Source organism: Onychomys torridus, chromosome 5 (assembly GCF_903995425.1).
Source record: "Onychomys torridus chromosome 5, mOncTor1.1, whole genome shotgun sequence".
NCBI classification, from domain to species: Eukaryota; Metazoa; Chordata; class Mammalia; order Rodentia; family Cricetidae; genus Onychomys; species Onychomys torridus.
In genome coordinates this window covers 12,047,481-12,074,678 of record NC_050447.1, presented here as the reverse complement: position 1 = coordinate 12,074,678, position 27,198 = coordinate 12,047,481, and the positions used below count along the sequence as shown (strand labels likewise).

The 27,198-nt window shown below is 50.3% G+C and overlaps 1 protein-coding gene, 1 non-coding gene and 1 pseudogene across 4 annotated transcripts in view; 1 reads left to right on the top strand and 2 right to left on the bottom strand.

Annotated features, from left to right (window-relative positions):
* The first annotated feature begins 1,594 nt into the window (after positions 1–1,594).
* The window catches only part of Mast1 (microtubule associated serine/threonine kinase 1), a 36,161-nt gene continuing 10,557 nt past the window's right edge, over positions 1,595–27,198 (top strand). Inside the window, exons 1-13 of one of the 3 annotated variants that reach the window (XM_036188207.1) lie at positions 1,595–1,736; positions 10,506–10,534; positions 12,217–12,305; positions 12,682–12,763; positions 16,393–16,471; positions 17,829–17,989; positions 18,146–18,221; positions 18,377–18,586; positions 22,731–22,832; positions 22,911–23,043; positions 23,110–23,177; positions 26,158–26,243; positions 26,332–26,540. In XM_036188207.1, coding sequence (XP_036044100.1) covers positions 1,698–1,736; positions 10,506–10,534; positions 12,217–12,305; positions 12,682–12,763; positions 16,393–16,471; positions 17,829–17,989; positions 18,146–18,221; positions 18,377–18,586; positions 22,731–22,832; positions 22,911–23,043; positions 23,110–23,177; positions 26,158–26,243; positions 26,332–26,540 — 1,363 coding nt within the window. In that variant the 5' untranslated portion in view covers positions 1,595–1,697. Of the gene's footprint in view, positions 1,737–10,502; positions 10,535–10,678; positions 10,857–12,216; positions 12,306–12,681; positions 12,764–16,392; positions 16,472–17,828; positions 17,990–18,145; positions 18,222–18,376; positions 18,587–22,730; positions 22,833–22,910; positions 23,044–23,109; positions 23,178–26,157; positions 26,244–26,331; positions 26,541–27,198 lie in introns of those variants that run through there. The other 2 variants (XM_036188206.1, XM_036188205.1) reach the window with 2 other exon arrangements.
* LOC118584173 lies at positions 4,420–4,852 on the bottom strand (annotated as a pseudogene).
* On the bottom strand, positions 7,428–7,597 carry LOC118584967. Its single transcript, XR_004945124.1, has one exon. It is a non-coding gene; the product is annotated as a U12 minor spliceosomal RNA (small nuclear RNA).

The following is a 27,198-nucleotide window of genomic DNA, read 5'->3' as shown; positions in this document are numbered from 1 at the left end:
AAAAAAAAAAAAAAAGACATCCAGCTTTTGTGGAGCTTAGCCTCTCTGGCCCCAAGGCAGGGATGTATTTTTGGTCTTTTTTAATTGCTGAACTCCCATATTATCAAATACTATTTTGCACTTTGCACATGCTCAGTAAATGTTGAGTAAGGAAATTAATGAATTAATGCTTCCCCCCAGGAAGGATATTCCTAAGTAGCCCAGGCTGGACTTGAACTCCTGCTTCTCTATCTTTCTGTGGGCAACAGTGACATCATAGAGGCCCCCAGGAGCTAAGTCTTGCAGGATACATCCCTTGTCTGGGCTGGCCCAAGGTGGTTGTGGGTCGTAACTATCGTGTTTGTGGGTTTTGCCTCCCTCATGACCCTGTGCAACACAGGCCCTCATCTCCTCCAGGGTGTTCATATTTCAGCACCGTGGACAGGAGCGGAGGCCAGCACCAGGGACAGCTTTCTTAGTCGGGAGCAAGGGAAAATACAAGCCGCGGACAGAGACAAATACAAGCAATAGACTCATTGAGATAGCTACGCTGGTCATAGGGACACAGAGACGCAGACAACATTAACACCGGCCACGGTGCAGACTGGAGGGTCAACCACCAAGAAGACACTGATCCAGACCTCGTTGTCCGGCAGAGGTCACTCTAGTCCGGAGACCCTGTCCTCTAAGACCTCAGCTACAGGCTGCCACCCTAGGAAAACTCTTCTGGCTCTGTCTAGGCTCACAGGATGTCCTCTCCAACTCTAGGAAGTATGGTCTAGTTTGGCCTCACTGAGTGAACTAGGACGCTGGTTAAGAATCGCTCCATCTGCCCCCTCCCCAGCTACCAGCTAATCGCTCTCATAAATATATCCTGACCTGACCTGACTCCTTAATCCTGACCACGAGGCAAAGACTCTAGAGGGGCTGCAGGACTTCCTTAAGGGGCTCTGTCTTGTGGCAGGCAAATGAAGGCGTCTGGGTGTATATACACGTTTTTCTGAGGGGGAAACTCCCATAAGGACCAGCCTCTTGCTTGAACACGTGACTCTGGAAGAATGCATCAGTGGGGATCTGAGGGTGCCCTGGGATGAAGACAATTTCCCACAGAGAAGAGAATATGCCTTCGAGTGGTCCTATTGGGGGGATATTCTCTCAATGATCCCCAAAGATGTCACCAGTGGGGTCTTTGAAGAAATGCCTCTTCAGGAAGGGGGAAATTGAGATGAAGCGTCACTCTCAGACACTGTGTCTATTAGGAGTGATTTTCAGGGCGAAGGGATAGCTCTTCATGGCAGATCACACCCTTGTGGGAATGTGTCTCCTGTGGGGGGCCCGCTAGTCGCACCGGGAATTCGTCTGTTGAGAACAGCTCCCTTGGGGATCTTTCTTGGGTTGGCGGGTCTGTGGAAGAGAATGTCTTGATAGGGTCTCTCTCCAGCATGCCTCCCTTAGGGACATCTGCAGGCTCCACCCATCCAACCCTGCTCGCCCTCCCCCTCGCCCCCCAGCGCGGGCAGCGGTGGCCGAAACCCGGCTCCGGCTCCCAGACGCAGTGACGGCGCCCGGCTCGCCCCGCTTCGCTCCGCCCCCCGCCTCCCCCCTCGCCGGCCGCCGCCGCGGTCCCCGAGGCTTCTCTCTTCCTCCCTCCTCCCTCCTCCCTCCTCCTGCTGCCGCCGCCTCCCTCCTCCCTCCCCCGGACCAAAGTCGCCGCCGCCATGGACGATTCGGGCCTGATCCGCCGCCGGAGGCTGCAGGTACGCCGCAGCCCGGGGCTCCAAGGAGGGGATGGGGTCGGTGCCCTGGGGCGGGGCCGAGCAGGAGGCAGGAGAACTTGCACCGGGGTCGGCCGTGGCGTCCCTTCCTACTGCCGGAGGATGCTCTGGGCCAGGAGTGCAGTGGCCGCGCGTCCTGGCAGCGCGGACCCCGCCCCTCAGGCGTCGCCCGGGTATCCCGGAGGCTGCTGGAGGGGCTGCATCCTAGTGCGCCCCCTCGAGGATGGCCTGGACGGCGTCTAGCCCCACCGGAGTCGGAGGCAGCGGGGGCCCAGGTCCTTGCCAAGGCGCTTGGATAGTCTGGGGGTGAAGGTGCGGCAAGTAAAGTTATTGCCCCAGGGTTCGAGCCCCTCGGGGCTACCAGCGCTTCAGCAGCTGTAAACATGTTTGTTCGTCAGCCTCGCCCCTCACCACCCAGAGCCCTTCCCAGGCTTGCTACCTTGAGTCCTCCATTCACCTGTCTGGCCACTAGGACTCTTCCTAGTGCCCTAATTGGACAGGCACCTCGTCAGCCTCCCCACTTCCCATTTCACCCCTCCACTACAATACTCCCACCACACACATACATACACACACCCGCCCGCGATCCCTAAGTCCAGCCCAGCTTGTGGGTGGGCGGGAGCGATTTTTAGCTCCTTGCAGTCTTCGAAGATGTTGGTCGCCAGGCTGCGCAGGCGCAGGAGGCGTGAGTCCACTGCACGGAGTGGGATACTGAGGGTTGTTTAGGAAGGCTGGAACAAATCCAGTCCTCAGGAGTTCCCACTCCCAAGGTAGGTAGGGATTTTGAGGCTGAGCGTGTCCTCTGAGATTTGGGTCTTGCCTTTCTGAGTTCATAAACTAACCTCACAGGGGAAATGATCAATGCTTCACGCCTATGGCTACCTAGAAGCTGGTCCTTCTGAGCCTCCTTGGAGGTCAGCCCCTGCTTGTACTCCAGAATTTAGATTAAATCAGTTGTGATCCCAATCTCTTGTCCAGTTGTAGGCTCCCTTAATGCACCATTTCCAAGATCAAGACCACGGAGAGATGACCAGTAGGGCAGGGGGAAAAATGAGATTCAGACAGTAGGAAGGACATCCCAGGTGGCTGGCTACGGCTGGAGCAGCCTGATTGGAAAGCTGATTTGCTTTCAAACAGGGTGCCAGAGCCTAATAGGCTTCTCGACGCCCTCCGCGCTTTCCCTCCTGCTCCCAGGGTAGATCAGGAGTGTGAGTCTTGAGTACGGGAGGGAGTTGCGGCACAGCCAGAGTATGTACTACAGTGGCTAAGCAGGTCCAAGCCACCCGCTCCTCGCGGAAGGATGGAAGTGGGCGGGGCCTGAACGGGGTGTGTCCCGGTCCTTCAAACAGTCGCCGAATCCCATTGGCTCAACGCCACGCGGGACTCTGTCTCTGACGCAAGACTCCGCCCCCAACCTCTATATTACCGCTCCCCCACTCAGCTCCGGACATGCTCTAGGCAGGGAATCTCTGCTCTCCAGAACGCAGCCACCTCTCCCTTCTGAGCTAGCCACTTTAACGCCGGGTCCACTCACGCGCATCGGTTCCACCGCTAAGCAAATGTCCCACTATCCCCCAGCGCCAGAGTCGCCTGTGTGCAGTTAGGATCTTAAATAGGAAGATCTGGTTGTTGAAGTGTCCTGCCAAAGCACCCTGCCGGGAGAAGCAGAATTGCTCTTCAGCTGGGATGGGGGGTGGGTGGGAGGTGGCTTTTGTCTCACATGACTCCAAGAGTCTAAATTTCTATTTCTCTTCTTTCTTTATTTTTATCTTTTAAATTTTTTTTTTTTTTTTTTTTTAAATGTGTCGACATAGTGTCTCACAGTGTGGCCCTGTCTGTCCTGGAACCAGACCAGGCTGATCTCAAAATCACAAAGATTCCCCTGCCTCTGCCTCCCGAATACAAGAAAGATGTAAATATCTGTGGCTCTGGTTTGTCCCTTTTCTCCACTCTGGAATGTTTATGGTGAGCTTGCAGATGAGATCCATTCTGAGGACTTCTTTCGGTGGTATTTAAGGAGTCTTTCTCTTTCTTTCTTTCTTTTGCTTTTTGTTTGTTTGTCTGTTTTTCGATACAGGGTTTCTCCATGTAATTTTGGTGCCTGTCCTGGACCTTGTTCTGTAGACCAGGCTGGCCTCGAACTCACAGAAATATGCCTAGCTCTGCCTTCTGAGTGCTGGGATTAAAGGCGTGCACCATCACTGCCCAGCTATTAAAGGATTCTTTAAGGCTTATCATGAGCATTACAAAGGTCTGGAGACCTTGGCTCCATGGCTGAAAAATCCAGGTCTTAGTTTTGCTAGGTTCATTAAGGCTGCTTAGCTTGGTAAAATGAGACCAAGTCACCTCAAACCTGTCATTACAAGAGAGAAAATCTGGTCTGGATTTCTGGTCACTGGCTCTCCAGGGCAGGCTGCCCTTTGACCCTGCCCTGTCTGAATGCCCTTTGAACATGGAAGTGGTGGGATCCTCTGAGACATTTTCTGCTGTGTGGCATGTCTATTCATAACTCTCTTTTTCTCTTATTAATACAGTATTTGTCTTCTCTCTGTCAAACCCTGAGCCAAGCACTTTCCCCAGACTTCCTGGGGAGGTACAGGAAAAGGAGCACACAGGGCAGATGGGACATGACAGAGTTATGGGAGTGGAAGTGGAGACAGCAGCTTCACATGGCCAAGAGGAGGAGAAAGGCCACCATTAGGCAGAAGAGCCCCATGGCCTTTGAGAGGGCAAAGCCCAGAATCACGTAGGAGAAGAGCTGTTGCTTCAGAGAAGGGTTCCTGGCATAACCAATGATGAGGCTCCCCAAAAGAGTCCCAATGCCAGCCCCAGAGCCAGCCACCCCAACTGTGGCGGCCCCAGCCCCAGTGAACTTGGTGGCTGTGTTGATGTCCCTAGAAATGACGCTGGTTTGGAAGCTTTGGCTAGGGATGAGTGAGGTCAGAGGTCAAGGGACTGCCAAACTGCTGGAGCCCTCATCTGTCCACATCTGTGGTCAGTTCAACTCCACTGCAGACAGCGGACAACTCAGCAGCTGAGAGGGTCCTTATGAGGAAGCAGGTGGAGATGAACACCGAGCAGGCATACATTTTCGAGGGAGGGGCCAAGGTAGGAGAGCTGCTCCCCGGGTAGAGAGGACAGAGAGGGTTAATAACTCTTCTTAGGACTTCAATTTTTTTTAGTTTTACTTAAAAATTTTTATTACTATTTTTCTTTTTCTTTTCTTTTCTTTTCTTTTTCTTCTTTTTTTTTTTTTAAATCTGAGTACCAAACCCAGAGCCTCAGTGCTTGCTAGGCAAGCACTATACCACTGAGCTAAATCCCCAACCCTTTATTACTATTTTTTAAATTAATGTGTAAGGATGTTTTGCCTGAATGTGTGTCTGTGAACTACCAGGGATCATGGAAGCCAGAAGAGGGCATCAAATCCTCTATAACTGGAATTTCAGACAGCTGTGAGCTGCCATTTGGGTGGGAATCAAATCTGGGTCCTCTGCAAGAGCAAGTGCTCTGAACTGCTGAGCTTTATCTGCAGCCCCTATTTATTCACTTATTTATTTGTGTGTGTGTGTGTGGGTGGGTGTATATATGTGTATGTTTGTGAGCATGTGCCACAACTTTTAGGAGGAGATTCTTTCCTTTCACTGTGTGCATCCTGCGGCTGGAACTTAGGTGACTAGGCTTGTTAGAAATGCCCATAACAGCTGAGCATCTCTTCTGCCCTGGGCCTACTACTTGCTAAGCGTACACCAAGTTCCAGGTACATCCTAAAATGGTAAAACCTGCATTACCTCACAGACTCCTTTAGGAGACAGGGGTACTTGGGAAGGTCATTTGCCAAGATCACAAAAGGCAAATCTGGGATTTTGTTTTTCCCAAGACAGGGTTTCTCTGTGTAATGGCTCTGGCTGTCTTGGATCTTGCTTTGTAGACCAGGCTGGACTTGAACTCACAAAGATCCACCTGCCTCTGCCTCCCAAGCGGTGGGATCAAAGGTGTGTACCACTGCCACCTGGGGAAATTTGGGATTTTAAAGCTAGGTTTTTGTCTCTGAGAGATCATAGAAAGGATTGGGGTTTACTTGTTTATGTTGTTTTTGCACATGTGTGTATGTGGTGTGCATGCACATGTGTGTTGAGGCTGGAGGTTGATACCTGCTGTCTTCCTCCACTGCTCTCTTTAGTTACTGACCCCAGAGCTTGATAACTTGGGCTAGTCTAGCAAGTCAGTTTGCCCTGGAGATCCCTTATCTCTACCCAGACCCCAGCACTGGGATTCATGCAGAGCCCTCTTGCCCGGCTAGCATTTGGGTACATGTTGGGGACTAGAATTCTGGTTCTTTCTTTTCTTTTTTCTTTCTTTCTTTTCTTTTTTCTTTCTTTCTTTCTTTCTTTCTTTCTTTCTTTTAAAGATTTTGTTTATTTTTATTTATTGAGATAGGGTGTCCCTATGTAGACCAGGCTGGCCTTGAATTCACAGAGATCTGCCTGTCTATACTTCCAGAGTAATGAGATTAAAATTGCACACCAGCATGCCCTGCAAGAAGTAGTTTATTTTTAAAGAACGGTTTTAGTCATATATGTGTGTGTGTGTGTGTGTGTGTGTGTGTGTGTGTGTGTAGGTATTTGCACATGAATACCAGTGCCCACAGAGGTCAGAGATATGAGATCTCTCTGGAGCTGGGGTCACAAGCAATTGTGAGCCACCTGTAGTAGGTGCTGGGAATTGAACTCAGGTCCTCAGGAAGAGCAGTATGTGCTCTTAACCACTGAGCATCTCTCCAGCCATGGAATTCTGGGTCTTAAACTCGTCACTAAGGTCCTTATCCACTGGGAAGTCTCACCAGCATCTGAACATGCTTTTTCTCCTTCAAAAGACCCGTTGCGGCAGGACAGTGGTGGCCCACACCTGTAATCCCAGCACTGGGGAGACAGAAGCAGATGGATCTCTGTGAGTTTGAGGCCAGCCTGGTCTACAGAGCTAGTCCAGGACAGGCTCCAAAGCTACAGAGAAACCCTGCCTCGAAACCCGCCCCCCCCCAACAAAACAAAACAAAACAAACCAAAAAAAACCAGACCTGTTGAAGCAAGGCACACTAGCTCAAGTCTACATCTCAGCAGCTGGGAAGTGGAAACACTTCAATGACAGGGTAGGCTAACTGAGACCTTGTTTCAGAACAAATCTTTTGAAACCTTCCCCCAGATCTTTTCAACTACATTGCTACTCAGCCTGTGAAACAACACTGTGGCAGGATGGTGGTTACTAATCCCATTGCTCATCTGAAAAGGGTTGAGACAATGTAACAACATCTACCTTCCTGTTTCTGTTTTGCTTTGGTCTTGCTTTTTCCAAGACAGGGTGTTGTATTTTAAAAATGGCCAGGTGGCGGGGCTCAGGTGAAAAGTTTTATTATTAAAGGGAGAAGGGAAGAGAGGGAAAGAGAGACAGAAAGAGAGTAGAGGGGGTTGCGCCCGCCCTTCTGGCAAGAGAAAGTAAGGAAGAAGAGAGAGAAGGGGAGGGGTTTCTCTCTTTTGGGGGGTGTGTGGGATAAACAGGATTTATTTGGAAGACAGCTCCTGACCACACAGGACAGTCTCAGGACAACTGTGCAGACAGCTTGTCAACTTTCTGACTTTTTTTTTTTTTTTTTTTTTTTTTTAGCATATAGGGGGTTGGGCAGAACCACACCCAGGCATCCTGCAAAGGAGGCGGGTCACCTAAGGGGGTAACCTTTACCTGCTAAAAAGTTCTTCTCACAGGCTCAAAAATTCGTCTCACATTAGCAGTGAGGACTCGGGTGTCACCCCGAATCGTTATTTTCCTTACTCATAAGTTTAAGGCACGAGGTGTTTTCTCTTAAAGAGGGCTTTACATAAAATGTTGTTGCCAGGACGCTGGGTGGGTCCCCAAGGGGCAGATCTGGATGCTAACACAAGGTTTTTCTGTGTACCCCTGACTCTCCTGGCACTCTCTCTGTAGACTAGGCTAGCCTCTGCTTCCCAAGTGCTGGGATAAAAGGTGTGTGCCAACACCACCTCACCCTTCTTTTCATTTTTTAGAGATTTATTTATTTTTATAATACATTTAAAAATTTTATTTGTATTTTATGTATGAGTGCTCTGCATGTATACCTACATGCCAGAAGAGGGCATCAAATCCTGTTTTAGATGGTTGTGAGTCATTATGTTATACATGGATTTTTCATGTCCCACCAGTTGGCTCTCACATAACCACACACAGAGACCTAATATTAATTATAAATGATTGGCCAATAGCTTAGGCTTGTTATTAACTAGCTCTTACAACTTAAATCAACCCATATTTCTTATCTAAGTTCTACCATGTGATTCATAGCTTGTTACCTCATTTTCTATACATCCTTCTTCCTCTGTGTCTGGCCACCCACTCCTGAGACTCTGCCCTTCTTCCCAGCATCCTCCTAGTCTGGCTTGCCCACTCAATCACTTCCTGCCCAGCTGTAGGCCAGTCAGCTCTTTTTTTTTTTTAAGATTTATTTATTATGTATACAGAAGAGGGCGCCAGATCTCATTACTGATGGTTGTGAGCCACCATGTGGGTGCTGGGAATTCAACTCAGGACCTCTGGAAGAGCAGTCAGTGCTCTTAACCTCTGAGCCTTCTCTCCAGCCCCAGTCAGCTCTTTATTAATCAGTGAGAGTAATATATATTTGTAGTGTACAAAGACTGTGCACACACACACACACACACACACACACACACACACACATGAAATATATTCAATTAAAGAACTTTTGGCTCCTCTCAAAGTCTCATTTACCATGCTACCCCAACTCTGTGAGCAGGCCTCTAGTGGGCAGGGATGTTGGTATGTAAGAAGTCATTCATTTCTTTATTCATGCTTGAGACACATAAGCTGCCTCTTATCTCCAGGTCTTCATCCTTGCAGTCCCCTATACACTCTCTCCACAGATCCTTCATGGCTGCTCCTCCCTCCTTCCCTCCCTCCCTCCCTCCCTCCCTCCCTCCCTTCCTTCCTCCCTCCCTTCCTTCCTCCCTTCCTCCCTCCCTCCCTCCCTCCCTTCCTTCCTTTTACAGTTTCAGTGTGTGTGTGTGTGTGTGTGTGTGTGTGTGTGTGTGTGTGTGCGCACTCGTTGGGTGCCTGTCATGGACATGTGGTACATGTGACGGTCAGAGGATAACTTCTGTAAGTCGTTCTCCTCTTCTACCATGTAGGGCCCAGGGACCTAACTCTGTTCTCAGACTCAGGAGCCTGACCGACTGACTCATCCTGCAAGCCACTTTTTCCTTTCTCTTTCTTTCTTTCTTTCTTTCTTTCTTTTTTTTTTTTGAGACAGGATCTCAGTATATAGCCTTGAACTCACTATGTAGCTAAGGATAATGTTGAACACTATTTTTATTCATGTGTATGTGTGTCTTGCCTGCATGTATGTCTATGCACTATGTGTGTGCAGTACCCACAGAGGCCAGAAGACAGCATCAGATCCCCTGGAACTGCAGTTACAGTTACATACAGACATTTGTAAGCTGCCATGGGTGCTGGGAACTAAACCTGGATCCTCTGCAAGAACAACAAAGTGTTTTTAAGCATTGAGCCATCTCTCCACTCCCTACTTCTGTAACACTCTTATTTAATATCTGCGGGTTATTGTTTTTAAAGATATTATCTATGATCTTGTTATGGAGTCCAGGACTGTCTTGATTTCAAGAACATCCTGCCTCAGCCTTCTGAGTAGTTGGAATGGCAAGCAAGTGCTTCTAAATGCATTTTCCCAAAGGCCAAGCACTAATTTTTCTTATTAATTGCTGTGTTCCCAGTGTCTAGCATTAAGACCTGATGTTCAAGAAATGTATTTATTTATTTACCTAAGACAGGGTCTCACTGTATAGCTCTGGTTGACCTGGAACTCAATGTGTGGATCAGTCTTGCCTTAAATGCAGAGAAATTCTCTTGCTTCTACTTCCTGAGTGCTGGAATTAAAGGTGTGCATCTCCACCAGCAGCAAGAAATATTCCTGGGTGAAGGTGGGGTGGGGTGACCTTGCAGTTGTTTGTGGGTGTGACAGTGTGAGTGTAGAAGTGCACAGCTTTCTTTTGGAGTGGGTTCTCTCTTTCCACAGTGTGGGTCTTAGGAATCCACCTCAAGTGATCAAGCTTGCTGGCCACAGGGCCCTCAAGAAATGTTTTTCATGACTGAGAGAGTACACAAAGGCCTGGGTTTGATACTCAGAACCACATAAACAGGGTGTGGAGGAGCATGCTGTAATGCCGGTGCTGAGGAGGTGTAGCAACAGGATCAGAAGATTGAGGTTATCCCTCAGCCACACAGCAAGTTCAAGACCAGCTTGGACCTGAGACCCTGTCCAGAACAAAGAACAATGTTTTACAAATACTGTCATGGTGGCTCACAACTGTGATCTCAGCACTTGGGAGGTGAGGCACTAGGCTCTCCGGTTGGAGAACAGCCTGGGTGAGTTACAAGCCATCCTGCGCTAGAGTGAGATTCTGTCTTGTCAGAAAGCAAACAGAACTTTATTGGCATGAACATGCTTTCAGATGTCCAAATGGGTCTATTGCTTGTGCACTTGACCCTGTTTTGGTTTCGGGGAATCAGGAGAGGAATCAGGAAGGCAAGGGTGACATGGTGATGCTGATAACGCTCTTGCTCCTTAGGTGAGTGGAGCTGTATTGTGGGCAGTGGCCATATGTCCGCGCTGACCTCCATCCCTTTTACCCCCTTTTCTTCCAGAAGGATTTGCCCCTGCCCCGGAAAAGCAGCAGGTGAGCCTTGTGGGAAAGACGTCCTGGATGCTGCCCCCAGGTAGGGGCACCAGGCGTGCACGCGGGCGGGGCCTCGCGCGGCGACATCCCGTAGCGCCCCCTCGCGACTGGCCGCAGCAGCAGGGCCCTCCCCTCCCCCGCCCTCCCCTGGCCGCCGCTGCGGCTCCAGCCTCCGCCCAGCGCACTCGCTCCCCGCGCTGCCGCTGCCGCACCTGCCACCATGTCGCCGCCGCCGGGTCATGTCTGACTCTCTCTGGACCGCGCTTTCCAATTTCTCGATGCCCTCCTTCCCCGGCGGCAGCATGTTCCGCCGCACCAAGAGGTAGACCCCCACCCCCAGACCCTGTCCTGGCCCACCGGGTGAAGCCGCCCCGCCGGCTGCTGCGGCAGGGCGGGGCCGGGATGCTGCTCTCTGTCCAGCTGCGCCAGAGGTGTCCCCGCTGTGCCCTCCTGCAGGGGATGGGGTTGAACGCGGACGGTGCGGGCCGTGCTGCTGGAGAGACTGGAAAGGCCTGAGCTGGGGACAGGGGTCGTGCCGGCGGGGGGTTGCAGCGCCTTTGTTTGCAGACGCCGTGGGCTCAGGCGGCCCGGTGGGGGTAGGGGACCGCGGGGAGGGGGGCTTGGCACCCTCAGAACAATAGCCGCAGCCTGGCCTCCCCCCGCCCCCATCCGCGTGCTCTTGGACAAGCTAATATGCTCAGTCACTGCGGCTGAGAGCGTAGGGCTAGAGCTGCTGGGGGTTCCTCTTCTACAGCTGCTAGGCGGAGGAAGGGGGGTCGTTACCACTGCACGGACCTCCCAACTCGAACACAGGATCACACTGAAAATAGTGACACGGCGTCACACAGAACATGACCACACACACAACCCTAGTGTCTCGATACACTGGGAGGCACCACATATACTGAGCCACAGGTCAAAGCCATGGACAAATGGGGTCACCTCCTGTGTCACACACAGACACACACACATTGTGCATTCCTAGTAGAATGCCACATGCAAGACCACCCACCAAACACGATGCTCCCACCCAAGATATACAGATCTATTTTTAAAATGACACATCCATGCACCTAACTCTATCACAACAGCTGTGTGTCACATTGACATCAGGATAAAGAGACACAGGGACTTCTGTAGAGGCAAGGACACACAGTCACATAGCACGTCTCCGTGTGGTACATAGCTGCATGCTTGGATGTGCCCAGTGTCACATACAGTGATGGGAACACACAATGATGGACACACACAGCCAGTGTCCCTCATGCTGACAACCGCTAGTGATAACTGCACACCTGCAGCTGAAGTCACGCACAAGCTGCGCTTCTCACTGCACCACACATACAGAAAGATGTGTTGTCACACAGCTGGCAGACATGACATACCCCTGTCACTCCGTGTGGTCTCGTACAGCGGATGCCTCGTGTGCCTACATACTGTGAATGCTATGGGCATCTCAAGGACACAGACATTCAGGATCACTAATGGTGTCACCGTGACTGTCAGGCCATAACTGACACAGACCTCACGGAGTTGCACACGAGTCACACTCTGCCCTGGAAGTGTCACACACTGGCTGCAGCATGGAAGAGAAGTAAGGATCTGAAGTGGAAGCGTGGCTTCCTAGGCTCACACTCAAAGGTCTGGGGCCTCCCTTGGTCCCTGCTCTCCTTCCCTGGCAGTTGCCGCACCAGTAACCGGAAAAGCCTCATCCTGACGAGCACTTCGCCGACCCTGCCGCGACCCCACTCCCCACTGCCAGGCCACTTAGGTGAGACAAAGATGCAGCCTGGATACTTGTGGATTTAGACCACAGGAGGCGGGGCCACAGCCGGGCGTGGCCATCTCTGTATGGGCGGGGCCACTCTAGATGGTTGGCATGGAAGATGCACCCAGTTTAGAGTTGGACAGGGTAGAGGCAGAAGGGAGGAGCCAGAGCTGAGGGGCGGAGCCGTCTTAGAGGAGGCTGAATAGGCACCTAGGTGAGTTCAGTGACTCCAACCCCGCCACAAAATTTGCAGAGGCGGGGCCACTGCAAAAGGGGCGTGGTCTACCGTATATGCGTCGGCCTACATTGGAAGGGTGAGCTGTCCCTAGCAACCTGTTTTGGTGATGAGGAGACCCTGAAGCTCTCCTTTCTCTCACAGGCACAGGTAGCAGTCCCCTGGACAGCCCCCGCAACTTCTCTCCCAACACTCCCGCCCATTTCTCGTTTGCTTCCTCCCGAAGGTGAGTCCCTCCCCTGAGGCCCCAGAACTCGGTGCGATCCTCTCCATCCACCGTCTGGGCCACCATCTGTTCTTGTCCTAATTGCACCCGAGTAGCCTCTGGGGACCAGTGGAAGGGCCTCAATGTCCTAGCTGGAAAAGCTACTAGAATTCAAGGAGGAGCTTTGAAAAAGGCGGAGCCAATCAGTGCTCCAGAATGGAGAGGAGGGGACCTCCTTTGCAGTGGAGAGAAACTGCTAGTGATCTGGGGCCCCAGGGTCGGCCTCCTCCTAGCCTTGTGCGCTTGGCCGAGCGTTTCCATAGCAACAGAACAGAGCTGTCAAGATGAGGTGCGCAAGCGCACACTGCACACAGCCCATCTAGGGCCTCTGTCCCTCCAGCGGGGGAGGGTGGCTAGGGCATCTTCTCAACCTTCCAAAAGGTAAGATGTTGTGTTTGCCTCCCAGGTTCTCTCTCGGTGGATTTAAATGAATCTTCTTGGGGACCATAATGGAAAGTGGGGAGGGGCAGGGAGTTCCTGCTTTTTGTGGAGAGTCATTGGGATCTTTGCACCAGGAGTGGAGTTGGGGCGATTTTTCTTTAGCTGTATTTATGGTTAGGAACCTGGAAGGAACAGTCATATGGGATTAAGGACACCCCATTTCTGTCCTTAGCATGATGAGACGGCGAGGCAGTAAAGAAAGAGGACAGGAGTCATTGCAAAGACTGATGCAAACTGATGGGAAAGATGGGGTAGAGAATGGCTTCCTGGAGGGAGACGGGATCCCCTTTCAACAGGAGTGGAACTTAGCTGAAGGAAATGGGGAGCCAAGCATGACTCTGGGTTTGTTCTGTGTGAAAGAGGCCAGAGCCCACCCTATCAGAGTGTACGTTTATGGGACTGGCCATCTGAGTGCCAGTGTGGGTGTAAACAAGCATGAGTGACCTCCACATGCTTGGGAATGTGCATCTATGTGTACGGTAGGTTTGTAGATGTGTGTTAAAGGAGGACACCCCCACCTCTGTATCTCTGAGGCATGTGCAGCCTGTGTGGGAGTGGAAATGTGTGTGTGTGAGTGTCTGAGGGAGCTTGTGCCCGTGCGCATCAATGAATGGGTGTCAGTGGGACTGGATGAGTTTGTGGGTCCTGTGTGAGTGGGAACGTATGTGAGTGTATGTCTGTGACATCATATCTATGTGAGGGAGTTCTGGCCTGTGTGCATCAATGGGTGTGGGCATCAGTGTGACTGGATGAGTGTGTAGCTGTGTGGGAGTTTGACTGTCTGACAGTGAATGAAAGACTCGAATGTGTAGCTGCATGAAGAGAAACCACAGAGTGTGAGTCAGGATGCAGCTCTACGTGTGTCAGTGTGAGTTTTGGCCCTCTTGTGTACACCTTTATGTCAGTGTCTGATTTGGCATGTGATTGTGTGTTAGTGTGTGAGAGTACAATGTGTGGGTTCATGTACCGGGTTATGAATACCCACAACTGCCTTTAATGAGGGGTAATGAGTGTGGGACTGAGAACTGGAATTTACTCTTTTCTTTTTAGTTTCTCTGGTGTAGCCCTGCCTGTTCTGGAACTCACTCTGTAGCCCAGGCTGGCCTTGAACTCACAGAGATCCACCTGCCTCTGCCTCCTGAATGCTGGGATTAAAGGCATGTGCCACCATACCTGGCTGAGAGTTGGAATCTTTTTCTTTCTTTCTTTCTTTCTTTCTTTCTTTCTTTCTTTCTTTCTTTTTAAATACAGGGTTTCTCTGTGTAGCCCTGACTGTTCTGGAACTCACTCAGAAAGCAAGCTGTCCTTGAGAGGGTTTGAATTTTTAAAAAGATTTTTAAATTTAATTTTAGTGTGTGTGTGTGTGTGTGTGTGTGTGCACCACTTGAGTGCCTGGTGCCCTCTGAGGTCAGAAGAGGGCACCAGATCTCCTGGAACTGGAGTTATAGAAACATGGAGTCACTATGTAGATGCTGGGAACTGAACCTGGATCCTCTGCAGGAGCAACAAGTACTCTTAACCAGTGACCTATCCAGCTCCAACAGTCTGAATTTTTGCATGTGTTTTGTTTTGTTTGGGACAAGGTCTCAAGTAGCTTAGGGTGGCTACAACTTGCCCTATAACCAAGGATGATATTGACCTCTTCCACTAAGAGTCTCCTTCATATCAAGCAGCTGTTTGCCAGCACATCTCTCTCTCTCTCTCTCTCTCTCTCTCTCTCTCTCTCTCTCTCTCTCTCTCTCTCTCTCTCTCTCTCACTCACACACACACACACACACACACACACACTCCTTTTCTCTCACAATTTTTTTTTGAGACAGGATCTTACTATTGTAGCCCTGTTTGGCCTAGAACTGGCTCTGTACACAAGCTGCCTTGAATTCACAGAGATCCCCCTGCCTCTGCCACCTAAGGGCTGGGATTTAAAGTGAGCACAACCATCACCAGTCCTGACTTTTCTTTACATGCATTTCTTTATTTGTATGTGTCATACACTCGTGTGTGTGTGTGTGTGTGTGTGTGTGTGTGTGTGTGTGTGAGCTCATGTGGAGGACAGAGGACAACTGTCAGGAGTCGGTCCAGCCTTTCCACTTACCATGGGTTCCAGGAATGAAACTCAGCTTATCAGGCTTTCAAGGCTCATTTCCCTGCAGAGCCATCTCACTGGCCCTCATTTTGTTTTTTAAATTTTTCAGATTTATATGTTTTGTATATATGACTGCCTGTAGGTCTGTGCATCATGTGCAAGCCTGGTGCCTACAGGGTTCAGAAGGATCAATTCTTGAGTCCCTGGAATTAGAGTCACAGATGGTTGTGAGCCACCATGTATGTGCTGGGCACTGAACCTGGGATCTTTGCAAGATCAACAAGTGCTTTCTGTTTTGTTTTGTTTTGGGATAAGGTTTCTCTGTGTAGCCCTGGCTGCTCTGGTACTCACTCTGTAGTCCAGGCTGACCTCGAACTCACAGAGATCCTCCTGCCTCCACCTTCTGAGTGTTAGGATTGCAGTCTCGTCCCAGTCCACCAGACTCGGTCTGTGACCCGACCAAACTAGGCACATGCACAGGACTGGCTGCAGCTGTAGTATGAGAGGGGTTCTGTGTGAACAGACTGCACAGGCCCAGGTCAGAGTACCACTGGATTTCTTAGAGGACGGTTTCTTTTTGTCTGAGAAGATGCCCGGGGTCTCCTCTGAGAGATTTCTTGTGTGTGTGTGTGTGTGTTGGGGAGGGGGATGTTGTTTTGCTTTTTGTTTTTTGCAACAGGGTTTCTCTGTGTAACAGCCTTAGCTGTCCTGAACTAGACCGGGCTGGCCTCAAACTCATAGAGATCCACCTGCCTCTGCCTGGGATCAAAGTGCTGGGGGATTAAAGGCTTGTGCCACCATGCCCTGCTGTGGGGTGGCTTTTTTGAAGTGGTGATAGTACCAAATAAGGAAGGATCATGAGGAAGTCCCAAGAAGAGGGTTTCTTCCTCCAAGACCCTGGCACCTGGCTCAAAGATGCCATCGTCTCTGTTTTAGTCTGTAAGCCTCAGGTATCTGAGGATCCCCATCCCCCATATCCACGCTGGTCATGGCCAGTGGCTTCTCTCACTCCAGGAGTGAGGGGATCCCTGACAGAACTCTGAGCAACTTGGTTGGGTTCCAGGGCGGATGGACGCCGCTGGTCGCTTGCCTCACTCCCTTCCTCTGGCTATGGAACCAACACACCCAGCTCGACTGTTTCAGTGAGTATGTGGAGGTAGATGCATGGGTGGGTAGGGACTGAAGTGACTCCATGAAGGCCAGCAGTCCCAAATGGACTGAGCGGCTGGGTCTCACTGCCCTTTATGAGTGTCCACTTGTCCATCCATTAGAGCTTTTTGCCAGGGTCCCATCTCTGCTCTCACTGCATTTTCCTGGGAACCTACTCATTTCTTGTTATCCATGATGACACAGTCTTGGGGAATTAAAGCACGTGCCCAAGTGTCTTTAGCTGGCCAGAGCCAGGCCACCATGGCTTCTACCTAGAGCCCATTTGCTTAAACACTGGACACCTCAAAAATCTCTCTTTCAATGCCCTTTAAAGACACAGTTCTGATTTTCTTATCCATCCACTGCTGTGGTGATTAACAAGCATGGATACATGATCACATGACTTGCAAGGCTTCCTGGAAGAAGTGGTTGAAACCAAGACAAAGGATCAGCTTGAATGGGAAGGGGTTGGAAGTGATATGTTCAAGAGGTCAGCAGCCTGGGTCGACTCCATAAGGCTCCAGCTGCAAGTTGAAGCTAACTGTGTTACGGTTATACAGCTGGTTGTGGTGCCGTGGTCCTGTAATCCCAGCTGGAGAGTCTGAGATAGGAATATCAGCAGGAGTTCAAGGCCAGCCTGAGCTACATGAGAACCTTCTTCAATTCCTCACCACCACCACAGAGAGAGGGGGAGGGGCAGAAAAGGAAAGAAAGAAATCACTGAGGAAATTGGCTGTATTGGTGGAGTTGTAGTCTTTCCTGCCTGAGGTTCGGGGCTTGATCCCCCGCACCACATAAGAAAGCATGAAGGAAGGAAAGAAGAAAAGACAGCTAGGGGATCGGGGATTTAGCTCAGTGGTAGAGCACTCAAGCGCAAGGCCCGGGGTTCGATCCTCAGCTCAAAAAAAAAAAAAAAAAAAGAAAAGAAAAGAAAGCTAGCTATCCAGACAAGACTTGGAGCCGAGCAAGTGATTCACAGAGGAATGACCCAAGCATGGAAAACGGCCAAGGCCAGGCCCTGGAGCAGAAGCACATCTGGCATGCTCAAGGGTCACCAGTAGGATGGAACAGAGCAGGCAAGGTGGGGGAGCAGGAGGAGGTGATGGCACAGGATCTTGTGGTCTAGTGGAAGGCCTAGAGAACACACTGTAAGATAGGAGCCATGGGTGCTTCTGCATGACAGTATTCCTGCCCCCACCCCCCCCCCCTTGGTATTTTGAGATAGGATCTCGGTAACCGAGGCTGGCCTCAGACTCTAGCCTCTTAAGTGCCGGGATCACGGAAGGGAGGCAGACCAGGGTGAGTGCTGTTTTGCTCCCACGGTGGTTCTGACTCAAGCTCTCTCCGCAGTCGTCCTGTTCCTCTCAGGAGCGCCTTCATCAACTACCCTACCAGCCCACGGTGGACGAGTTGCACTTTCTATCCAAACATTTCGGCAGCACCGAGAGCATCACGGACGAGGATGGTGGCCGCCGCTCCCCCGCCGTGCGGCCCCGCTCTCGGAGCCTCAGGTATGCGGGCACCGAATCTCCCTTTTGGAGGGATGGGGTTTGGTGCATGACCAGAAACCTTTGGCCCCGGGAAAATAAAAGTGAAGTGCGCGCAGGAGGTGGGGGGCAGCAGGGAGGCAGGGTGCTGCTGGACAGGAAGGACTTCTTTCCCTGCAGCCCCGGCCGCTCCCCCTCCTCCTACGACAACGAAATCGTGATGATGAACCACGTGTACAAGGAGCGGTTCCCGAAGGTGAGACCCCCACCCCCACGACCACCCCCCACCCCCACGACCACCCCCTGCTCGCTTGCGCACCCGGGCTCCGCGCGCCCCCCAGCGGTCGGCGCGCGCGGCGCAGGCTCCGGGGACCACAGCCTCTAAGCGCCCAGCATCCTGTACTTGCTCAGGCCACCGCGCAGATGGAAGAGAAGCTGCGGGATTTCGCCCGCGCCTATGAACCTGACAGCGTGCTGCCGCTGGCCGACGGCGTGCTCAGCTTCATCCACCACCAGATCATTGAACTGGCTCGAGACTGCCTTACCAAGTCCCGCGATGGGCTCATCACCACGGTCTACTTCTACGAACTGCAGGAAAACCTGGAGAAGCTGCTGCAGGACGTGAGTGTCAATCGCTTCAGGCCCCGCCCACGAGCCGGGCAGGCCCCGCCCGGTTCCCACACCGGCGGCGGCGAAGCAGGAGACTGGGAGGCGGAAAACAAGGATATTGTAGTTCCCACTCTATGTCCGATGGAGGAGCTGGAATTTATCTCCTTAGCTGCCCTTCAGTTGTTTCAGCAACCGTCACCTCCCCCGGTGGCCTCCTAGACCCTTCCCCCTCTTCTCCATCACTGGGACTTGAACCCTGTGAACTAGTGACCTAGAACATTTGAGGCAAGTGCTCTATGACTGAGCTACATTTCCAGCCCTTGTTTGTTTGTTTGTTTCTTTTTGTTCGAGACAGGGTATTGAGCAATGCAGGTGGGCCTCCTTGCCAGGTAGCCAAGGATGGCCTTGAACTCCAGAACCTCCAGTTTCCTCCTATTGAGTGCTGGGATTACAGTCTTATGCCACCACTTCCGGTTTATGAGATTCTGGGATGGAACCCAGGCCTCTGCATGCCAGAAGAGCACTCTATCAACTAAACTACATCCCTAGTTCATACTAAGTTGCCCACTAACTGGCCTTCAAATCACTGCATAACCCAAGCAGGCCTTGAATTTGGCATTTTCTGTCTCTGCTTCCTGAATAGCTGGAGTCCCGGGCCTGCAGCACCACACCCAGGCTGTGTGTGATTTCTAACTCTGCACACACGACACATTCTGTGTATTTGTGCTTGTCTTCTTTCTTGGTTTTCCTACTCCCGTGTCAACCCTGCAGTTGGGCACAGGGCTGTTTTGTTCAATCCAGAGTCCCTGGTGTCTTGTGTGGTGCCTAGTTCACAGCAGGTGCTCAACAAATACTGCACACATGTCTCTGGGGGCATGGCTCATTGTCAGAGGGTTTGCCTAACGTGTTAGCCCAGGATCCATCCCTAGCACCACACACACACACACACACACACACACACACACACACACACACTCTCTCTCTCTCTCTCTCACACACACACACACACACACACACACTCTCTATCTCTCTCTCTCTCTCTCACACACACACTCTCTCTCTCTCTCACACACACACACAGTCACACACACACACACTCACATGCACACACTCTCACACACACACACTCACATGCACACACTCTCCTCTCACACACACACATTCACACGTACACTCTCCTCTCACACACACACATACACACACTCACACACACTCACTCACACACACTCTCCTCTTACACACACACTCACACACATACTCACACACACATTCTCACACACACACATACACTTTCTCATACACACTCTCCTCTCACACACACATGCACACACTCTCTCACACACTCACTCACTCACACACACTCTTCTCTCTCTCACACACACACTCTCTCACACACTCACTCACTCACATTCTCACACACACATTCTCACACACACATTCTCACACACACACTTTCTCATACACACTCTGCTTTCACACACACACACACACTCACACTCTCTCATACACACTCACACTCTCTCTCTTACACACACTCTCTCACACACACACTCTCACTCACACACACTCACTCACTCACACTCTCACACTCACACTCACACACTCTCTCACACACACTCACATACACTCTCTCTCACACTCACACACTCTCACTCACACACACTCTCTCACACACACTCACACACTCTCTCACTCTCTCACACTCTCACACACACTCACACACACTCTCTCACACACACTCACACACACTCTCTCACACACACTCTCTCACACTCACACTCTCTCTCACTCACTCACACTCTCTCTCACTCACTCACACACTCTCTCACTCACACACTCTCTCTCACACACACACTCACTCTCTCACACACACTCACACACTCACTCTCACACACACACACTCTCTCACTCACTCACACACTCTCTCACTCACACACACTCACTCTCTCACACACACTCACACACTCACTCACACACTCACTCACACACTCACTCACACACTCACACACACACTCACACACACACATCATTGGATGAACCTGCTGTAGCAGCACACACATGTCGTTCCAGTACTAGGAAGCTTAGGCCAGAACATCCCAAGTTCCAGGCCAGCATGGCCTACACAGTAGACCTTGCCTATGAATGAATGAGTGAATTAATTAATGAATTAAGTGGATCTATGAATAACAGTAAACAAGATAATGTCCCATCCAAGTTAAGGATCGTGGTAAGCACTTACTGTGTGCTGGGCACAGGTGGACAGAAAACAAGTATCCTTGCCTTCCTGGGGTGGAAATACTAGTTCAGGAATCATGGAAACAGGTCAAGGATCATGAGAGCAGCTGACATTTAGGGCTAAGAAGGAAACAAAACAGTGACTGGGTGCCTTATCAAGAGTTCTCAGGAGGGCTCTCTGGGGATGTGACATAGAAATTGGGACAAGAATAATAAGTAGACAGCATCTGTGGAAAGAACCAGAAGGAGTGTGCCCTGAGCAGAGGAAACAGTAAGCTTTGTGTTCAATTTGTTTTCAGTGTTCACTCTGAGCTTTATTAATGCCATTTAACCTCTGGGCCCAGAAGAAGTAGAAAGGGTGATTTGCTCACTCTTTTCTTTATTTTTTTAAAATTTTGTTTTTAAAGATTCATTTGTATATTTTTTATGTATGTATATATGTATGTATGTATGTATGTATTACACATACAGTGTTCTGTCTGCATGTATCCCTGCAGGCCAGAAGAGAGTACCAGATCTCATTACAGATGGTTGAGAGCCACCATGTGGTTGCTGGGAATTGAACCCAGGTCCTCTGGAAGAGCAGTCAGTGCTCTTAACCTCTGAGCCACCTCTCCAGCCCCATTTGTGTACTCTATGTGTATGGATGTTTTGCCTGCATGTGTGTCCATGCCTGAGTGTGTGCACTGTCTAGAGAAGCCAGAAGCCCCTCGAACTGGGATTACAGAAAGTTGTTGTCCCACAAGGGTACAAGGCATTAACCCTGGCACCTTTGCAAGAGTAGCCACTGCTCTTCACTGCAGGGCCATCTCCAGTCCCCCATTTTAATTCAAATTTTATTTATTATTTGGATGGCCAGACACAGTGGACAACTCTTGGGAGTCACTTCCCTCTTTCCAGCGTGGGTTCTGGGGATCAAACTCCAGTTGTAAGGCTTGTGTGGGAAGTGCTTTAACCTGCTGAGTCCTCTCCCTGACTGCCATTCCTACCCCAGTGTGTGTGTGTGTGTGTGTGTGTGTGTGTGTGTGTGTCTATGTGCATGTGTGTGTGTGCATGTGTGTGCATGTGTGTATATGTGTATATGTATGTGTGTATGTGTGTATGTGCATTGTGTGTATGTGCATGTGTATGTGTGTGTGTGTGTGTGTGTGTCTATGTGCATGTGTGTGTGTATGTGTGTGTGTGCATGTGTGTGTGTATGTGTGTGTGCATGTGTGTGTATGTGTGTGCATGTGTGTATATGTGTATATGTATGTGTGTATGTGTGTATGTGCATTGTGTGTATGTGCATGTGTATGTGTGTATGTGTGTGTGTGTGTGTGTGTCTATGTGCATGTGTGTGTGTGTATGTGTGTGTGTGCATGTGTGTGTGTATGTGTGTATATGTGTATATGTATGTGTGTATGTGTGTGTATGTGAATTGTGTGTATGTGCATGTGTATGTGTGTATGTGTGTGTGTGTGTGTGTGTGTGTGTGTGTGTATGTGTGTGTGTAGGATAAAGCCCAGGTAAGCAGGCGCTCCTCTGCCACTGAACCACACCTGTAACTCCAAGATGTGTGCGCCATCACTTTAATAAACACAGCCTTGGAAGAATGGTAGAGCTGGTGATCCCCTCGAACCCACAGTAGGCAACATCCTACTCCCAAAAGATGTCCTCAGGCCCCCACCTGTGAACCATGACACACATTCCTACACCCATGCACACCATACATGCACACCAATAAATAAACATTATTTTGGACAGGGTCTCACTTGCTAAGTAGAGAGAGCTTGGCTTGCACCCAGTTCTCTTCTGTAAATGCAACAGTAACGACATTGCATGCTCTGTGCAGCCCCAGGGCCTGGAGAGCCTGGTCTGGGAAAGAGGCCTGGCCAAGCAGATGACTTGTGAGCCCATTCCTTCCTTTACTCCGCTCCAGGCCTACGAACGCTCTGAGAGCTTGGAGGTGGCCTTCGTCACTCAGCTGGTGAAGAAACTGCTCATAATCATCTCTCGCCCTGCAAGGCTTCTGGAGTGCCTGGTGAGGGGCTACTGGAGGGGTGTGGGGGATGGGGTGGCCCTCAGTGGGCACAGCAAGCTAAGCCCATCCCTGCCTCAGGAATTCAACCCAGAAGAGTTCTACCACCTGCTGGAGGCCGCTGAAGGACATGCCAAGGAGGGCCACCTGGTCAAAACTGACATCCCCCGCTACATCATTCGACAGCTGGGCCTCACCCGGGACCCCTTTCCAGGTATGTGAGGGGCCTGAGAGGGCGGGCTGAACAGCCGGGCAGCCACTCACACCCACCTCATTTTAGATGTGGTACGCCTGGAGGAGCAGGACAGCGGGGGCTCCAACACGCCTGAGCAAGATGACACATCTGAGGTGAGCTGCGGCCAAGGCTTGGTTTCATACTCTGAGCCTCAGTTTCCCCATCTGTACAACAGTTTTTCTCCATGAGCTTCATGTTAGTGTGAATGTTGTGATAGAGTGGAACACGGAGCCTGGCGTTAAGTGCTCTACTGCTGAGCTACATCCTCAGACTTTTTGTTATTTTAGCATTGATTTATCATTATTATTTGTGTGTGCATCTATGTATGGGTGCACATGGGTGTGGGTGTCTAAGGAGGCCAGAAAAGGGCATCAGATCCTCTGGAGCTGGAGTAATACGGTGTGGGTGCTAAGAGCCGACGACTCAGACCCTCTGGAAGAGGAGCAGGCACTTTTGTTAGCTGAGCTACCCTTCAGGGGTGTGTGTGTGTGTGTATGTATGTGTGTATGTGTATGTATGTGTGTGTGTGTCTGTGTGTATGTGTGTGTGTGTCTGTGTGTATGTGTGTGTGTCTGTGTGTGTATGTATGTGTATGTGTGTGTACGTGTGTATACGTGTGTATGTATGTGTATATGTGTGTCTGTCTCTGTGTGTGTATGTATGTATGTATGTGTGTATCTGTGTGTATGTATGTATGTGTGTATGTGTATGTGTATGTGTGTGTCTGTGTGTATGTGTGTGTGTATGTATGTGTGTATGTGTGTGTGTATGTGTGTATATGTTTGTGTATGTATGTGTGTATGTGTGTATATGTGTGTCTGTGTGTGTGTGTCTGTGTGTGTGTACAGATGGAAGCTAGAGATGCTCTCTGGTGTCTTCCTTAGTCAGCCCCCACTTTGTCCTTTGATCCTAACGCTCACCGATCCTCTAGGCTGGCTCTCCAGTGAGCTCCACGCATCTCTGTCTCCACCCTGCCTAGTGCTGGTGTCACACACAGGAACCATTTCCAACTTCTACAATGCTGGGAGCTGAACTTTTACCCTCATACTTGCTTGGTGGGCATTTTATAGACTTGAGCTGTCGCCTCAGACCCAAGACCTCAAATTTTAAAATAGAATCTACTATGTAGCCCAGGCTGCCCTGGTTATACTGTTCCTCAGTCTCCCAGGTGCTGGAATGTGACACCCCTACACCCCCCTCCCCACCCCCGGAGCTGAGGACCGAACCCAGGGCCTTGTGCTTGCTAGGCAGCACTTTGCCACTGAGTTAAATCCCCAACCCCGTGGCACCTTTTTTTAAAGTTCCCCCTTTTTAAAAAATTGAGGCTAGCGGGGGTGGGGTGGGGGGTGGGGGGGTGGGGGTGGGGGGGGTGGGGGGTGGGGGTGGGGGGGTGGGGAGGGGGCCTTTAATCCCAGTACTCAGGAGGCAGAGGCAGGAGGATGTATTGAGTTCAAGGCCAGCCTGGTCTACAAAGCAAGTTCCAGGACAGTCTGGGCTGTTACACAGAGAAACCCTGTCTCAATAAACATAAAAACAAAACAAAACAAATCAAAAACAGAAAAAAAAAATGAGGGTAGGCATTGTGGCACATGCCTTTAATGCCAGCACCTGAGAGGTAGAGGCAGGTGGGTTTGGGAATTAGAGGCTGGCCTAGTCCACATAGTGAGTTCCAGGACAGCCAGGACTTGTAGAGAGAGACCCTGTCTCAAACAAACAAAGCCCCCAAATTAAAAATAAATAAATATGTAAATGATTGAGATGTGGGGGCTAGCATCTAGAGATATAGCTTAAAGGTTCAGAGCAGACCATTTGGGGCTCAGTGGTTGAGAGCACTGACTGCTCTTCCAGAGGACCTAGGTTCAAGTCTCAGCACCGACATGGCAGCAGCTCATACCTGTCTGTAACTCCAGTTCCAGGGCTTCTGACACCCTCATGCAGACATACATGCAGGTCAAACACTAGTGAACACAAAATAAAATAAATTATATATTTTTTAAAAAGTGGATAGCTGGGCGGTGGTGGCGTACACTTTTAATCCCAGCACTTGGGAAGTAGAGGCAGGCGGATCTCTGTGAGTTCGAGGCCAACCTGGGCTACAAAGTGAGTTCCAGGAAAGGCGCCAAAGCTACAGAGAAACCCTGTCAAAAAACAAAACAAAACAAAACAAACAAAAGCGTAACACCTATTGCTCTTGCAGAGGAACCGAGTTCAATTTTCAACACTTACATCCGATGGCTCAAAACCACCTGTAACTCATGTATAAAAATGAATCTTTACAAATATTGAGATGGGTTCTTGTTATGTTGTCCAGGCTGACCTCAAACTCCTGGGCTCAAGGGAATCTTCTGCCTCAGTTTCCCTAGTATTGGTGACTACAGATGTTTGCAAAATAGCGGAAGTCACCATCTGAACCACTCTTTGGTTTTTATGTTCTTGATTTTGGCTGTACAGCTGTAAATCTAACAACTCTCTCAACCTCGAACTCACTGAGTGCCACTCAGCATCGCCCCCTCAGATCTGGCACTGGCTTAGCTCCGTCTCTGCGTTTGCTCATTCCCCCCCTCTTTCTTTTGAGACAAGGTCTCCTCTGTACTAGAAGGAACTTGAACTTCATCTTAGCCTTCAGCTTCTGCACCTCCTGGCTCAGCTTCCCAAGTGATGAGATCACAGGTGTGAGCCACCACGCCTAGCAGCCCCTTTTCTTTTGTAAACATTTCATTATAGTTAGTTATTTATCAGGAGGGGGATCCATGGCACAGCATGCATGTGGAGGTCAGAGGACACGTTTTGGGAGTTAGTTTTCTTCTCTCATATGGGTCCTGGAGATTGAACTCAGGTAGTCAGACTTGGTGGCAAGCCCTTTAATCCACTGACTTCTGGGGACATTTTATATATGTTCATGCTACTTGTAGGTTTTCTGCCATTCCTAATGGTAAAGTTAGGAATTCATCATCAGAGACGGTTTGGATTCAAGTGGCAGCTTTGTTGCGTTCTCACTGTGCAAACTGGATAAAGGACTTATTCGTCCCTGTGTTCCTCAGTTTCCCCATGTGTAAGGTGGCGATGACGACGGTCTCGCACTTTCTTCTGCAGGGTCGCAGCAGTACCTCAAAGGCCAAGAAACCACCCGGAGAGAACGACTTTGACACTATCAAGCTCATAAGCAATGGTGCCTACGGGTGAGCCACCCGGGGCTCTGGCGGGGGAGGGTGGCGGAGGCCGGGTGTCTCGGAGGTGATGGCCGGTCCTCGCTCTCTTCCCCCGCAGGGCAGTCTACCTGGTACGTCATCGGGATACTCGGCAGCGCTTCGCCATGAAGAAGATCAACAAACAGAACTTGATCCTACGCAACCAGATCCAGCAGGCATTCGTGGAGCGTGACATCCTAACGTTTGCGGAGAACCCTTTTGTGGTCGGCATGTTCTGCTCCTTTGAGACCCGGCGCCACCTTTGCATGGTCATGGAGTATGTGGAAGGTGCGGACACTTTTGGGGCACTGCTGTGCCAGCTAGCGCTGCGGGGCCACCCACTTGACCCAGGGTCACCTCTTAGATCATACGCTTGTTTTCCTGTTTGCTATCCTGTCCTGTCCTTGATCTATCCGCCCATTATGCCCATCTTCTGTTTGGTATTATTTTTGTTTTGAGACAGGGTCTCGATAAGTATCCTGGACTGACCTCAAACTTTGGTCTTCCTTCTGAGTGCTGGACCCCGTCAATTTGCATTCTATACCCATCTTTCCATCAATTCATTTGTTCTCACACCCATTCAACATCCATTAATCGGGGCACCTGCTTTTTTGCTTTTAAGATTCTATTTATTTATTATGTATACAGTGTTCTGTCTGCGTGTATGCCTGCACCTGAAAGAGAGCACTAGATCTCATTACAGTTGGTTATGAGCCACCATGTGGTTGCTGGGAATTGAACTCAGGACCTCTGGAAGAGCAATCAGCGCTCTTAATCTCTGAGCCATCTCTCCAGCTCTGGTCATTTACATGCTTTTCCTTCTCTCTGGTCATCTATTCATCATTCACCCAATTCTCCCTCCTTTCTCCCTCCCTTCCTCCCTCCTTCCCTTCCTGTCTGTCTGTCTGTCTTTCTGAAATAGTCTTCAGTGCAGCTGAAGCCGGCC